Genomic DNA, 15,745 nt, shown 5'->3' on the forward strand with positions numbered 1-15,745 from the left:
AAATCAAGCTGACCCAGTCCTGAAAAAAGAGGAGAGCACTGTTATAAGAGACTCATGTTGTCCTTGAGTTTCTCAAAAAAATGATACTACTTTATGCATTTATTCTACTACATTTCATGGAAAAAAAATGCTATTTGCACTCCACCATCTACTCGGCATGTTAGATGTTGACTATACCTTCTGAAATATCATAGTAAACAAAAAGAATTTCATAATCCCCATTTGCCTAACAAATCATTTCAGACAGTTTATTAACTGTACTTAAACTCAAATGATGCCCATGTGATCTTTTCTTTCTGTGGCACACCAAATGAAACCTTAAATAAAGTGTGCCTACATCTGCACAGAGCAGATTTTGTGCTCTTCTTTGAATTGGATTAACACAGGTAGAGTTTCAGAGTTTCACTGATTTTAAAAAGTCCATCTTTTACTTTGTCCATTTCTTTGAGAATAGTACCACCTTCATCCCTCAGTTCTTCCTCAGTTTTATGTACTGTTTTATTTTGTTATTTTCTATTGATAATTCTGAAAATAGGTCAGTCAAAGAGCACAAATGTAGATAATATGATTCAACATATGCTAAATTACAAAGCACGTATAACATAACTGCAGCAGGTACTGCAAGAGAGGATCATTTCTCGTGTTATATAAGTTCACTGACATTTAGGGAGTAACTTTATCCAGTGAGCCGGTGGCTAAGGAGAAGCTCGACCTGATTACATGCCATACACACACTATGCACATTTTTTTCCAAACTGCACCGGAGCCTTGGAGGTAAGTTCAACCGGTAGCTCACCCCAAGTTAAAAATTTGGCATTTGAATTTCTGTTGCATCCATTTACTGCACATAAAAGACACACTCCTTCTAGTGATCAGCTAGTCATCATTTCTGACAAGATCCTCCAAGTGTTCTTGAACACAACATAAGGTTCACTTTAGAAACTGTGGCCACTATAAGTGGGTTAGGTGTGAAAGTGTGTTGCTCACTAAAAATACACTCACTCTGGCACAAAATAAACAAACAAAAACAAAATATGACAAAGAAGACCACAAACTGAAATTATTAATTTAACATTTAGTTTAATAATTTGTTTAAATCTCTTTGAAATAGGTGAAGCTTATAAGCTGGCCTGTGCAATTGTTACTTCCAGGCTAGACTATTCTAATTCAATGGTATCAGGCTGTAAAAGCTAAAAGCTCCCCGAAAATTTCCAAAATTCTGCAACATGAGTAGTATCAGAGACTAGAAAAAGATTTGTCCCATATTAGCTTTTCCCTGTTAAATCCAAAATTGAATCTAAAACCCCTCTCCTCACATCTAAGGTCTTAAATAATCAGCCCCCGTCACAGAGACGACAGTAGTATCAAATTATTCCAGCAGAGCATTTTGTTTTAGACTGCAGGTTTACTTGTTTGCAGCGTTTCTAAAAGTAGATTGGGAAGGACAGCCTTTGGCTATCAGGCTCCTCTCCTATGGAACCAGTTCCCAGTTTGAATTCAGAAAAAAGACACTCTCCCTTTTTAAAATTAGCCTTCAAGGTTTCCTTTTGAAAAAGTTATAACCAGGATTCAATTCAATTCAATTCAATTCAATAAAACTTTAGTGAAAACACCCAGCACGCCCCTGCGGGCGGTTTTTATCCTTCAAGCTCGGGTCCTCTACCAGAGGCCTGGGAGCTTGAGGGTCCTGCGCAGTATCTTAGCTGTTCCCAGGACTGCGCTCTTCTGGACAGAGATCTCCGATGTTATTCCCGGGATCTGCTGGAGCCACTCGCCTAGCTTGGGAGTCACCGCACCTAGTGCTCCGATTACCACGGAGACCACCGTTACCTTCACCCTCCACATCCTCTCGAGCTCTTCTCTGAGCCCTTGGTATTTCTCCAGCTTCTCGTGTTCCTTCTTCCTGATATTGCTGTCATTCGGAACCGCTACATCGATCACTACGGCCGTCTTCTTCTGTTTGTCTACCACCACTATGTCCGGTTGGTTAGCCACCACCATTTTGTCCGTCTGTATCTGGAAGTCCCACAGGCTCTTAGCTCGGTCATTCTCCACCACCCTTGGGGGCATTTCCCATTTTGACCTCGGGACTTCCAGGTTTTACTCGGCACAGATTTTCCTGTACACTATGCCGGCCACTTGGTTATGGCGTTCCATGTATGCCTTGCCTGCTAGCATCTTGCACCCTGCTGTTATGTGCTGGATTGTCTCTGGGGCATCTTTACACAGCCTGCACCTCTTGCCTGGTGTGATAGACCCCAGCCTCTATGGATCTTGTACTCAGAGCTTGTTCTTGTGCTGCCATGATTAGTGCCTCTGTGCTATCTTTCAGTCCAGCTTTGTCCAATCCTGGTAGGATTTCTGGATATCAGCCACCTCCTCTATCTGCCGGTGGTACATACCATGCAGGGGCCTGTCCTTCCATGATGGTTCCTCGTCTCCCTCCTCTTTCTTGGGTTTCTGCTGCCTGAGGTATTCACTGAGCACGCTGTCAGTTGGGGCCATCTTCGTGATGTATTCTTGGATGTTCGTTGTCTCATCCTGGACTGTGGTGCTGACACTCACCAGTCCCCGGCCCCCTTCCTTCCGCTTAGCGTACAGCCTCAGGGTGCTGGACTTGGGGTGAAACCCTCCATGCATGGTAAGGAGCTTTCTTGTCTTTATGTCAGTGGCTTCTATCTCCTCCTTTGGCCAGCCTATTATCCCAGCAGGGTACCTGATCACGGGCAGGGCGTACGTGTTGATGGCCCGGATCTTGTTCTTACCGTTCAACTGACTCCTCAGGACTTGCCTGACCCTCTGCAGGTACTTGGTGGTTGCAGCTTTTCTAGCGGCCTCTTCATGGTTCCCATTCGCCTGCGGGATCTACTTGTAACTGTCCTCTATGTCTGCAATGTTGCCTTCTGGTAGTTCAATCCCCTCAGTTCTGACTACCTTCCCTCTCTTTGTTACCACAGGTTGGTCAGTCTGGTCTTGCAGTCTCGGCTGACTGTTCTGTCTACCAGTAGCTGGTGTTTTAAGCCTCTGGTATTCTTGCCAATTCCTTTCTGTGTCCCGCTCATGTATTGACCCATGTGCCTGTTCATCTTAGCCGATATGATGCCTGACAGGAGCTTCCATGTAGTACTGAGGCAGGTTATTGGTCGGTAGTTGGAGGGGACTGGTCCCTTCTTGGGGTCCTTGGGGATCAGGACCGTCCAACCTTCGGTTAGCCATTCCGGGTGTCCCTCGTTAACTAGCAGCTGGTTCATTTGTGCTGCCAGACGCTCGTGGAGTGCAGTCAGCTTCTTTAGCCAGTAGGCGTGAACCATGTCGGGCCCTGGTGCTGTCCAACTCTTCATACTGGAGACCCTTTCTTGGATATCTGCCACTGTGATGGTTACTGGACCCTGTTCAGGGAGGTCGCTATGGTCTGCCCTCAGATCCACTAGCCACTGAGCATTGCCGTTATGGGTTGCGTCCTTCTCCCATATGCTCTTCCAGTATTGCTCCGTCTCCAGCCTTGGTGGTGCTGTTCTCTTATTATTGTTCCCTTGCCACTGAGAGTACACCTTTGCTGGTGTATATATATATATATATATATATATATATATATATATATATATATATTATCCGAGGCCAGGTCGCGGGGGCAGCAGCCTAAGCAAATATATAAATATATATATTAGGGGTGCAATGATACTCGTATCGATATTGAACCGTTCGATACAGTGCTTTCGGTTCGGTATACATATGTATGAACAATACAACATTTTTTATTTATTTTATCAACTTTTATTCTGACGATGCTGTCTGTGTTGAGCGCTCAGTGGATCTGCGTTCGACTACTCCGCCTAGGCTGCACTGTCGAGTGCAGATCCACTGAGTGCAGCGCAAGCTAGCAAGACAGAAGCTAAGCTCGTTGCAACATGGCAAATTGAACCTCCCCCACCCTCATTCAGATCTGGCCTTTGGAACTATTTTGGTCTTCATGTGAAGCATGACCCAAGAGCCATTTTTCTGTAATAAACTCTCTTTTCCAAAGATGAGTGATTTCTCCATCAGATAGATTTATTTTTTTTATTTTGTTGTTTCAGCAACATTAAATTTAAAAACTGTACTTTTGAGTTAAAATATAAATTTATAATTTTAATAAATGACAAATTAAAAAGGAATGAACACTTTTTTTGTATCGAAAAAATATCGAACCATGACACCAAAGTATCAAACTGAACCAAACCGTGAATTTTGTGTATCGTTGCACCCCTAATATATATATATATATATATACATATACACACACATATATACATATATATATACACACACACACATACATATATATATATATATATATATATATATATATACACACACACATCACTACTGGGTGTCATTAAACTGAGTTTTACTTTTTTCATAAAACTCTGTTATTTTGTCCTTGGCTGCTTTTGTCTTTTCTTTCCCGAGACCAAAAGAAAGTTTTGATTATGTTAGAACTGGGAATTATTTTTATTTAAAAAAAAAATTCAAAATGCCCTGAAATCAAAAACCTACAGTTTTTTGTTTTTGCCACTTGAATAATATTATTACTTTTTCTCAGATGGAAATTTTAAAGAAAACAGTGTGGGACTTAAGTGGTTAATACAAAACTCCCAAAAATTCTTTTTATATACTTCTGGCCAACAGTTAACAAGGGAATCATCTGACTGAAGTTAATTTTATTTTTACAAAATCTCTAATTAGAACAATTTTTCTAATTAAATTTCCAGAAGTGATAAAGAAACAGCTTTGATAAAAGGCCTAAGCAGAGATACAGTGCCTAATTACATTAATTACTCCAATACCTGGAGGAGTCAATAAGTCCTGCAACCCTCTAATCTTTTCGTAGAATAAGGAGGAGGTGGACCACTGTACAGACTGAGTCTAAGCCAGGCACACTGCCAGGTACAGCCACAGGAGATCAGTGTCTCTCTGTTAGATTTGCAGGAATTAATTTATTAAACGGTCTTAATAAGTGTGAAAATGGCTGCTTATTCTTCATGACATTGTCAGTTTCTACATATCACAGACCCTGTCCTGCTACAGCTGAAGTGTGAAAGTCAAACACAATGTCCGGATCTGTATGATCGAGCAAGCAGCAACAAAGCAGCTGTAAAAGGTTTGCTGCCATGAGTAGAGACGCATCCACACAAAACTGAGAGCTATGAAATTGTGTCTTCTCATTCTGAGCTTTTGTGCTGCTCACAAATGTTGACAGAACACTTTCAGAAAAAAAAGTAAGAGCACAGCCTGTTAGAAGCAACCAGGAGTTGTGTTACAATCTTTTAAAATACTGGTGTTAATAAAAATAAAAAACACCCCCCCCCCCACCCCCGAAAAAAACAAAACAACAACAACAACATATAAATATTTGACTAAAATGCAAAGACAACATCTGACCTATTGATCTAAAAGTGATGAGCACATCAATGAAAGCAGAGGTGACACAATCTAAGCTTTGGGAATATTTTGGGCATAGAAGCTAAAATTAACAAATAAAAAAATTGACTCTGCAAGCAGCAGCTGACTCACAACAGCCATGCATATGCCATGCAGGCTGCATTTAATTTAATTGCTTGATTTGCTGTTTGGTTTAAATTTTGGTTTGAGTACACTGTTTCTACTGAATAAACTAATTTTTGACAGATAAAGTTTTAAATGCCATAATGACTGTTGGCTTTACTTTAATTTGAGCAGTCACCGCAGCATGCAGCTCTGCATATTTGATTTTCTACATTTTCATGCTACATGCCTTTCATGACACAACCCCCACGCAATTTGTGGCTCCTCCAAGAGTCAAACCAGGCATCTTTGTTTGTTAGGCAAACATGTAAGTGATCATAAGATCCTTAACTAAGTTCAAGATAAACAGAAACTTTCTGCAGACTAAAATAATGTTTTATGTGCATGGTCAATGTACAGCTTAATTTAAGTTGAGCTGGACAATGTGAAAGACAGGTATGTGGCCTGGCCGGGCCTCGGGGGCCTGGGTCCTGGTTGGTGTGTTGCCGGGGTTGTGGGCCGGTGGGTATATGGGGGCCCGCCACTGGCGCAGGGTGCCGCCGGTGCGCCGAGCCAGCTGGGGGGCTCTTCAACTGGTGGGGGGGGGGGTTGTCACATCTTGCAGGGGCTTTCCTCTCTCAGGAACTCTCTCTGCAAGAGGGGGAGATACAGGAGAGGTGGAGGAAGATCTCAGCCTGGGCGTCTATTGTCTTATGTAGTCTGGAAGATGAGTGGATGATGGGGTGGGTGCAGTTTTCTCTGTTGTGGGGTTGAGTGGACTGCCCCGGGCTCTGTGGGGCCGGGCGGCGCCGCTGCGCTGGGCCCCGGTTCGGATGGGCCTGGGCCCCCCTTCCCTGGTGGGTCGCGGAGTGTGGGGGTGCCTACTGGGGTCAGCGGGGGAGCTGGCCCCAGGGAGGGGTCACTTGCTCCTCCCTTCCTTCCCTCCCCATCTCCAGCTGCCTCCCTCTTCCCGCTCCACCACAACCACCCACACATGCAGGGCCTTGGAGTGGGGGTGTGTCACCAGGGTGCAGAGGAGGTAACCCCCCCCCCTCTGTCCCCTTCTGGCTGCCTCTGCCTCAATTTTATCCCGCAACTTAGACATTCACATTACTCACATTCTCATTACACATAAATATAGGATCTTGGGGGTGGGCACGCTACACGGAATCCCAATTACCATCAGGGTGTACACCTCACCCCCGGCGTCGTTGCCCACCTCTCAATTTTAAATACACGTAGACATTGAGGGCTAGCAGGAGGGACTATGCGCTTACCTGCTGCTCTCTGGCAGGTAGCTCCATGCCCTCCTGGGTTTTAAACGCACCTTAGAACACACATACATCAACACTACAATGAGCGGGTGGAGGGAGGTTAGGAGTCTTCTCTCACCCTCGTTCTCTGCTTTCTGCTGGAGCAGGGGGGCTAGGAGGAGGAGTTGGCCGTCCGACTGGGGTCCGGAGTGTGGGGCCTCCCTGCTGCTGCGGAGTCGGGGCGGTCTGCTTCTCCCCACTGCAGGGAAAAGGGTAACACAACCTGGGTCTGGGTGCAGTTCCCCCCTCCAGGGGCAAGGGTACCTAGACCCGGTTCGTAGAGTACGCTTGGGGAGTGTGATTGTGTGTACAGCGTCTCTTTATGTCTGTCTCCACGTTGGTTGAGTGTGGAGTAAGTGCATATGAGAGCATGAGGGTGGGAATGGATGTTTGTATCTGTGTGTGCCTGTATGTCTGTGTCTGTATGTCAGGTTGGGTATCAGATGCCACCTCTCTGAGGACAGCTCAGGCCCTCCAAGGTTTGGAGGCCTATCTCCCCCCACCACTTCCCCTGCCGGGGGCGGACTCCCTCAGACGTCGGTGCGTTGGTGGTTCTTTGTGTCCGGGGGTGGGCGTCCGGGTACACACCGGCTCACTCCTTGGCGGCTGCTTATCGGGGCCTGGAGCCTGGGGCTCGCTTGGGCCACTTCGGAGGTGGGGTGCCCCCGGCCTCTCGGCCTGGGGCTCGGTCACTCAGGCACAGCTGGCTGCCGGCGGAGCTCACGGGCACGTCACTGCAGCCCCCCCTGGCTTCTGCTCCGTGGCTGCTGGGTGACCCCTCATCTGGGACTCTCCTCAGCTCTTTCTGGGACAGTGGCGCGGCTGCCCCTCTGTTGGTCTTCCTTGGTCTCTTGTGTTCTGGGGGCCTCTGGATGTCTGGGGTTTTGATCTCCTCCATACCTGCTTCATGCCCTGGAGGACGGGGCAGTGGCCCCCCACACCCTCTAGCAGATCATTACATGAGGGAACCTTTTAAGAAAACAAGCGCGTCCATGCTCACAGGTGTACACACGGGTGATCACACACACAAACTACACCCTTTTTGGCTCCTACCTCAATGCACACTGTGCTGTCGATCTTACGTGCTGCACAATAATGTTTAATATTTAGTATTTACTGTCATATTCCCATATATCATTGTGATGTGGTTTATTGTATTACTCTCGTTTTCTTCTGCTTGTTTTCTTTTTTCTTTCTCAACAGGTGATCCAGGTGATCGATATATGTATTTTTTATTTTTTTTTTATTTATTTATTTATTTTTTTCTTCTTCTGCTTATTCTGTTGGTTTTTGTTTTTTGCCCTTCTCCCCCGTCCCTCTTCTCAACTGTTTTTCTTCCCCTCTTTCTTTCTCCCTTTTCTTTCCCCCAGTCAAGTCTGTCCCGTATTCAGCAAGTGAAAATAAAATAAAGAATAAAAGGTGAATCAAATGGACCATTACGGCAAAGCTGGGATGGTCAATTTGGTAAAGAAAATCCGTTGGGCATCTTTCTTCGCCTTTAGACAATAATTCTGATGGCAAAAGAACCAAACGGGACAGGCAAAAAAAAAAAAAAAAAAAAAAAAAAAAAAAAAAAAAAAGACAGGTATGTGTTCTGTTCAATAACCCTGCAGTGTCTCGCTGATCTGACCGTTGGCCTCATTTGGATACTAGGCTGAGATGACCCTTTTGCACAGATGCCTTAATTGATTAGCAGCCTTATTAAAGAGCAGCAATGGGACTGACAGTAGAGAAGAAGGTGACAGAATGACTATGTCCTCTTCTCCGCCGAACAATTCTGAGGTTCTAAATCAGGTTTGCCTCAGACTGATAATGGATGTCCAGGCTAACTGAAAATGCACCCAAAAGCCAGCTCAATTCCTGAGCTGAGATAAAGCAGACAAATCCACAAAGAGGAAAGTACAAGAAATAAATAAAGCAGAACAAGTCCTGAAGGGTTTATCTGAAGTTTATAAGTGTTTCTAGATGTCTTGTGAATAACTGTGCCTCTGTGTTTTTCTTAGAGTAGCTTTATGTGATCTGCGTTGGTAAGAAAAGGACAAGAGTTTAGGTAAATTGAAGAATGATCAATTGATTATTTAATGGGTTATCTCTGTCTCGTTAACCTTTGCCTGCGTGCTAATGATGTGTTGGATTAAACAATGGGGTCTGAACATGGCAGGCACTACATCTCCTGACCGGCTGCGTGGAGAGACACATTGATCAAATCATCACGTACAGGATCCCCAGCACTCCTGCTGTGCTCTGAGTCATCCATCACCAGTGCCTACTTTAGTTCTGATGGCAGTGTCATTTAACATTTTTATAAATGCCTTCTGCTTGGGATACCTGCTCAGGAAATATGTTACATTATGATGTCCTTCACAAGTCACCAAAGGACAAAAAAACATGGGAACATTTAGCAATGCTTTAAAATGTGTGAGACTATGTTACAAGAAACAGATTAGTTGAATAGATAAGACAATGTAATGTGTTATAGTAGGTTCTTTTAGTAAGGCTTAGCAAATAGGTAGTCAGCTTCTTACACATTTTTATAAGGTGCTTAACATAAGACCATATGTTCATAAAATTGTTTAACTACCTTATTAAAACTCAACTAGTCTTCTTTTGTTGTTTTTTTGATTTAGATATTCTTGTATATTTACTTTCATATAACTATAGACTTTAAGGCACCTTGAGGCAACTGTTGATGTGATGTGGCACTATATAAATAAAAGTAAATTGAATTCAATTAGTTTAATAAATCACAAGTCATTAGCCAATAAAGATGGGGTTAAACAGTCAGACTGTAAATCATCCATATTTACAAGTCACTATTATATAGTGAGTACAGCTGCTATAGTTACATGCAGAGGCACACATCAAACCATATCTTATGTTATGTACGTTTATCAAACAACAACTACACAAAATATTGTACATACCAAAAGTGGAAAATATTTGGAGAATGTTATTTTTGAATAAAAAAAGCCACTGATGATGACTGTATTATTAAAACCTTTGTGTTCTCCATTTGCAATCTCAGTTATGATGTAGACAAATGCCTGATACAGAACAAACTGAGAGCTGTACTGCTCAATGTGATCAGATGATGAATATCTAGTATAAGATTGTATAATTTGGTTAAATATAAGCTAAAAGTTTAATCACTTTTTTAAATGTCTGAAACTCTAGATCCTTGGCTATAGACCCTGGCCTCCTTGCCTCCAAGTCACTCTGTGTATACGCAAACAAATATGAAAACATTCAGTGAAGTGTAATAAATCAAAAGCTTCATAGCCATGACTCTATGAAGAGACTCTAATCTTCAGAAAGCTCAAGCACCAGTGACACACTCACACTGTTCCCCGTGTTAAAATGCAAATTGCTTTTTCCTGACCCCTCTGCAGTGGACAGGGACAACCTGTAGCTTTTAACATGACCTGGTTTTTGCCTTAAAAGGCTGCACATGATGATGCAACCTGCCACTGGCAGGACAAGACAATTTGGTAGATAATGTTGTGCATGGTAATACAGCAGTGAGTAAATCAGGCAAAAATAGCAAAATATCACATCTTTAATCTTTATTTCCTCACAGGTATAATTTAATTCACACAAATCTTGTATAGTTTTACCAACTCAAGGTTGGTGGTTTAATCCCAAACTGCTCTGACTTACCGGAGACTGGCATGTCAAAGGATGTAAAGTGTCCTTCGGGCAAGATACTAAACCCCAAGTTCTTCCAGAAGGTGAATATGAGATAGAAAGCGTTTAGCTGTAGAAAAATGATGCTTGTCTAAACGAAAGAGTGGATGAGTGCTATATAAGAACCAGACCATTTACCATTTACACCAACATAAAGGGATTTTGTCTTTTATTTTCTTTTAATATTGTAGAGTGACTGAGCTAAAAATAAACCTTCACAGACATCAGTATGATGCATGGCCATTGTTTTATTGGACCTATGTAGTTACAGCTGGTGTCTTTTTAAAAAAATCTAAACCTGTAAATATGACCCGGTATTGCAATACTAATGCGTAGTTCATATACATAGTACATCTGCATACTAATGTCCATTAATATATTACAAGTAGGAAAGTCACCAAGTTACATAAATAGAGTAACCTTCCTCAGATGAATATAGTCCAGATTGCACAATGAAATATTAAAGTAAACAACATCCTAGTTCACAGCTGACATAAATCTGGTTTGAATTACTGGAGCTGACAATCATGTAGCCGAGAGCCCACCTGGGGCTTCTTCACCCGCCTCTTATCTGTCTTCTAGAAGATACCCAGGAGACACACATATATAATAAATATGTGTGCGTGTCTACTTTTTATCTATGCAAATGCCAAACTAAGCCATCTTGAGGTGTTGAAGGAAAAAAATTACTAAAAGGGAGAATTAATAAGAGTAAAACCAGAACCAGGGATAGCTCAGTAGGTAGAGTGTCTGCCCCACGATTGGAAGTTCAAATCAACTGAATGATTACCTTGAGGTACCTTGAATAAGGTACAGTGTACCGAGTGAACGGGTTAAATACAGAATGGTAAATGGCCTGTATTTGTATAGCGCTTTACTTAGTCCCTAAGGACCCCAAAGCGCTTTACACTACATTCAGTCATCCACCCATTCACACACTGGTGATGGCAAGCTACATTGTAGCCACAGCTGCCCTGGGGCGCACTGACAGAGGCGAGGCTGCTGGACACTGCCGTCACTGGGCCCTCTGACCACCACCAGTAGGCAACAGGTGAAGTGTCTTGCCCAAGGACACAACGACCGAGACCGTCCAAGCTGGTGCTCGAACCGGCAACCTTCTGATTATAAGGCGAAATGCCAACTCTTGAGCCACAATCGTCCCAGAAGACTAAGTAATTTCCTATGGGATTAATAAAGTAAAAATTATTATAGTTATTAGAAAGAAGAAGTGTTGTGGAAAAGACACACTCTTAGTCGAGATAGTTACAAAACTTTCTTCTTTATGAATGAGTGATATATTTTTTTTAATAAGCATTTGAACATAATACAACACAAACTCTCATAGAGGATATAAAGTCTAAGAGATACATGTTTTGAAAAGACAAAGAGCAGGCACATCTAGTACACGTAGAGTGGCCTCAAAACAATGACATACAAGGAGAGTGGAGCAGCCAGCGCAACACGAAATTTGGGTTCTTCGCTCTAGCTAGCATGCCTCGTCCAATATGAAAGGCCCTTTAGGCCCCTGGTGCCTCTTGTGCTCTTTCTATTCATCAAGTCTAACTGTTTTAGCAGTTTTCTCAATCAATGTTTTTGATTTGATAATTATTATAAAAACCAATTACCCAACAGGGTAATACCCATACAACAAAACATGATATTGATACATTTTAAAAAATTTCTAACATTTAAAACATTTCTCAAGACATCACAATGGACTTACAAGTCTGTTGCCAATGGCAAGTTATGTTTAGGGAACTTAAACTATTTGATTAGCTGAAGAATAATTGTTTTTCAACTTTTTAACAACTTTGATTTAAGCACTTAATCTCAGATAACCTTGCATTTCTTCTAATAGGAAAAGTGTTGCTTTTTTGTGGTTACTTTTAATTTTATTTACTGTAATTTTGTTTTTTCAGAGATAGCCTCAACTGAAACATGTTTGTGTTTTAACTGAACATAGATTGAAATTGAAATAATTAATGTGTCTTTTGTGCATCCTCATTAGCGTAAGGATTTGTATCAGTGTGCCAAAGGTTTATCTGTTAACTGGCAGTGTTGGGAAGGTTACTTTTAAAATGTATTCCATTACAGATTACAGCATACATGCCCCAAAATGTATTCTCTAACGTATTACGTTACGTTACTCAATGAGAGTAACGTATTCTGAATACTTTGGATTACTATATTATCATGCTGTTTACAACTACGTGAATGTACTATTGCTGTGATTTATTACTGTTACTGAAGGTAACCGCTCCGAACCGTAGTAAAGGGACCTCTGGCTAATATGGTGGGTTCTGTGTCGGGCTCGTAGCCGAAAAATAGCTTTACTTTGTTGTCTGGGTCAAGTTTGCTAGCGAGAGACAGAGAGAGGCGTTGAAAGGCTGCTCCAATGGAACTTATTGTTTCGGGGGAAAACACGAACACGGTGTACAGTCAAATCTTAATAGCTTACTTACAGCTGGGCTCGTCAGGCACTCTTCTTGGCTGCAGTGGTTATTACTATTTACATGCATCCAGCTCCCATTTTTGCTCGATGACAACTCGTACTTTTCCTTTTTCTCTCTCCTCGTGCTCACAGACACATAACGGGTATGGCAGTCCATTCTCCCTGCAGCACGGACTACACTGCCTATGATGCTACATTCTTTAGAGCTATACCTGTAGCATTCTGCCAATTAGCTTAGCACAACAACAACAAAAAGGCGCTTTCTCACCCAGGAAACACGCACCCTGTAACCATGGCAACCGTAACGCTGCCACCTGGAACAACAGAACGTAGCTGTCAAACAAAACCTAAACAGTCCTGACCTGCCACAATATGAAACAGGGAAGTACCGCCGTGTAATCCATTTATTTCAACAAAGTAACTGTATTCTAAATACCACCTTTTTAAACGGTAACTGTAACGGAATACAGTTACTCATATTTTGTATTTTAAATACGTAACGGCGGTACATGTATTCCGTTACGCCCCAACACTGTTAACTGGTAATCATGCGGGCCTATGGCTCTCAGAACATCTTGCAGAGTAACACAGAACAGGTAATGAATTTATTTTAATAAGGAGTAAATAAGACAATGCAATACTGTCACAAATAATACATAGCATTTTAATTTTATTTAAAATAACATTTCAAAAAGGCGTTATTAGTAACTAAATTATAATTTCAAGTAGTATAGGCACCATCATAACATTTAATTTCAAATGACAAGCTTAGAGATGTTATATGGTACATTAAGGAATATATTTACTGATGACACTGTTGATGGATATATAAATCTTTTTTCAATTACATGCAAAGGGAACGTAATCCCAAACTGGAAATGAGTGCTCAGGAGCAATATTGCAAGAAGTCTGCAGTGTAGATGGTGAAGAGGAACACAGCCAGAACCGTTCCCTGTGGGGCCCCGGTACTGCATACAACCCTGTCTGACACACAGCCCTTAGCTCTGACATACTGTGGTTAGTTGGTGAGGTAATCCAGTATCCATGATTTTTGTACAACAGCAGAAATATTATTATTAGCAGTATTACATATGACATACAATTATGTCCCACTTTGTTTTTTGAGTAAAATTAAATTGATTAAGGTAGAAATATATATACATATATTTCTTTTTTTGCTTGATTTGAACACATCTTCACCTTTACACCCAGGCTGTAAGAAAATGATTTTCATTTTAGCTGTGCAGTGACTTAGATTCATCTGCAGCTCAATCAGTTAGCATTTGAGTTCAGAGGACAAAAAGCTACAGAGGAGATTATTTATGTGTAGACAGGACAGCTGTCAGGCAGCAGGACAACAAACAGTCGCCATGTGTACTCTGTGCATCCAGCAGAACATGCTGCTTTGTCTGCGACACAGCTCTGGGAAAAAGGTTAATAAGGATATTTCCTCTTTACTGGAAAGACAGCACTGTCACTTTGCCTGCAAACAAGCGTCAAACAGGTCTTTGCCACATACAGCGCAGGAATATTTTAGAATATTAATTGCACACTTAGTATGCTGTTGTCATATGGCTTTTATTAGTATTCCATCAACTCAATGAGGCGTGAAAGGGCCAGATGCTGTGTCCTCAGCTATCCTATATATTCTTGTCTTTTGTCAGTTATTAGCGCAATGAGTGTCAGTCTGCTCATCACTTCAAAGATCTGATGTAATATATTTATTAATCGGTGCAGTGAGTTAAAAATAATGGATAGCTATAGATATGTCTAAACTACAGTACACTGTCAAGGAGGTGATCTTTTTTGCCAGTCACAGTTAAAATGGATACTCAGACAAAGAAAAGTTAGTCAAGTTTCATCAAGGGATCAAAGATTACATTTGATTTTTAAATCTAATTATTCAGCTGTTTTGTTTTTGCAAGAGTTTACGACCATTTCATTGTTTATGGAATTGTTCACTAAAAAATGTATGTTGTGATGGAATGTAACAATAATTTCTGCAATTACTGGATAAAAATGCTTAATGAGATTCATGGAATAAACTGATTTAATGTTCCTTAGTTTAATCAATCTGATCTAATCTCAGCCTTTAGATAGATTATGGCGCTCCAACAGCCAGAAAATAGGGATTTTTTCCCTGAGTTACTACTCAGAGTTTAGTAATAGTTCCATGTCTAATTGAAAAAATAAAGGTCAGCGTTACAAGTCTTTAATTACTGAAAATTCTTTACACAATTATTTTAAGTATTGCAGTTTAGTTTTTAAGAATCCAGATTGTTTGGAAACATTAAGCCATTATAAACAGATGAGCTGGGAAATGAACAGAGCTCCTATTCTTCTCTGTGTTGTAGGTATTGACTGGGAAATATAAGTTTTCGTTAGCAAAGTATGAAATTTCTTGAGCCGAACTCCAGGCCTCGAGAGTCGGTGTCCTGTAGGTTTTAGATGTGTCCTTGATCCATCACAGCTGATTTAAATGGCTAAATGACCTCCTCAACATGTCTGAACATTCTCCAAAGGCTGGAAATGAACTAATCATTTGATTCAGGTGTGTTGACCCAGGGTGATATCTAAACCCTGCAGACACCGGTCCTCGAGGCCTGGAGTTCGACACTCCTGCTGTACAGTGTAGAAAGGAATGCTCAGACATCTACATTGGATAAACCAAACAGCCACTTCATAAACAAATGGCACAACATAGAAGAGCCACCTCGATTGGACAAGACTCAATGGTCCATCTGCATCTAAAGGACAAAGGACACTCTTTTGA

General features: G+C 41.7%; 1 protein-coding gene across 1 annotated transcript in view; it reads right to left on the reverse strand.

Annotated features, from left to right (window-relative positions):
- Nucleotides 1-1,611: 1,611 nt before the first annotated feature.
- Nucleotides 1,612-15,745, reverse strand: part of LOC146499050 (uncharacterized) — a 134,945-nt gene continuing 120,811 nt past the window's right edge. Inside the window, exon 2 of the mRNA XM_085137228.1 lies at nucleotides 1,612-3,551. Within this exon, the coding sequence (XP_084993354.1) occupies nucleotides 1,660-2,070 (411 nt within the window). The 5' untranslated portion in view covers nucleotides 2,071-3,551 and the 3' untranslated portion in view covers nucleotides 1,612-1,659. The remainder of the gene's footprint in view (nucleotides 3,552-15,745) is intronic.

The sequence above is a fragment of the Neolamprologus multifasciatus genome, chromosome 17, assembly GCF_963576455.1.
Source record: "Neolamprologus multifasciatus chromosome 17, fNeoMul1.2, whole genome shotgun sequence".
In the NCBI taxonomy this organism is placed as follows: Eukaryota; Metazoa; Chordata; class Actinopteri; order Cichliformes; family Cichlidae; genus Neolamprologus; species Neolamprologus multifasciatus.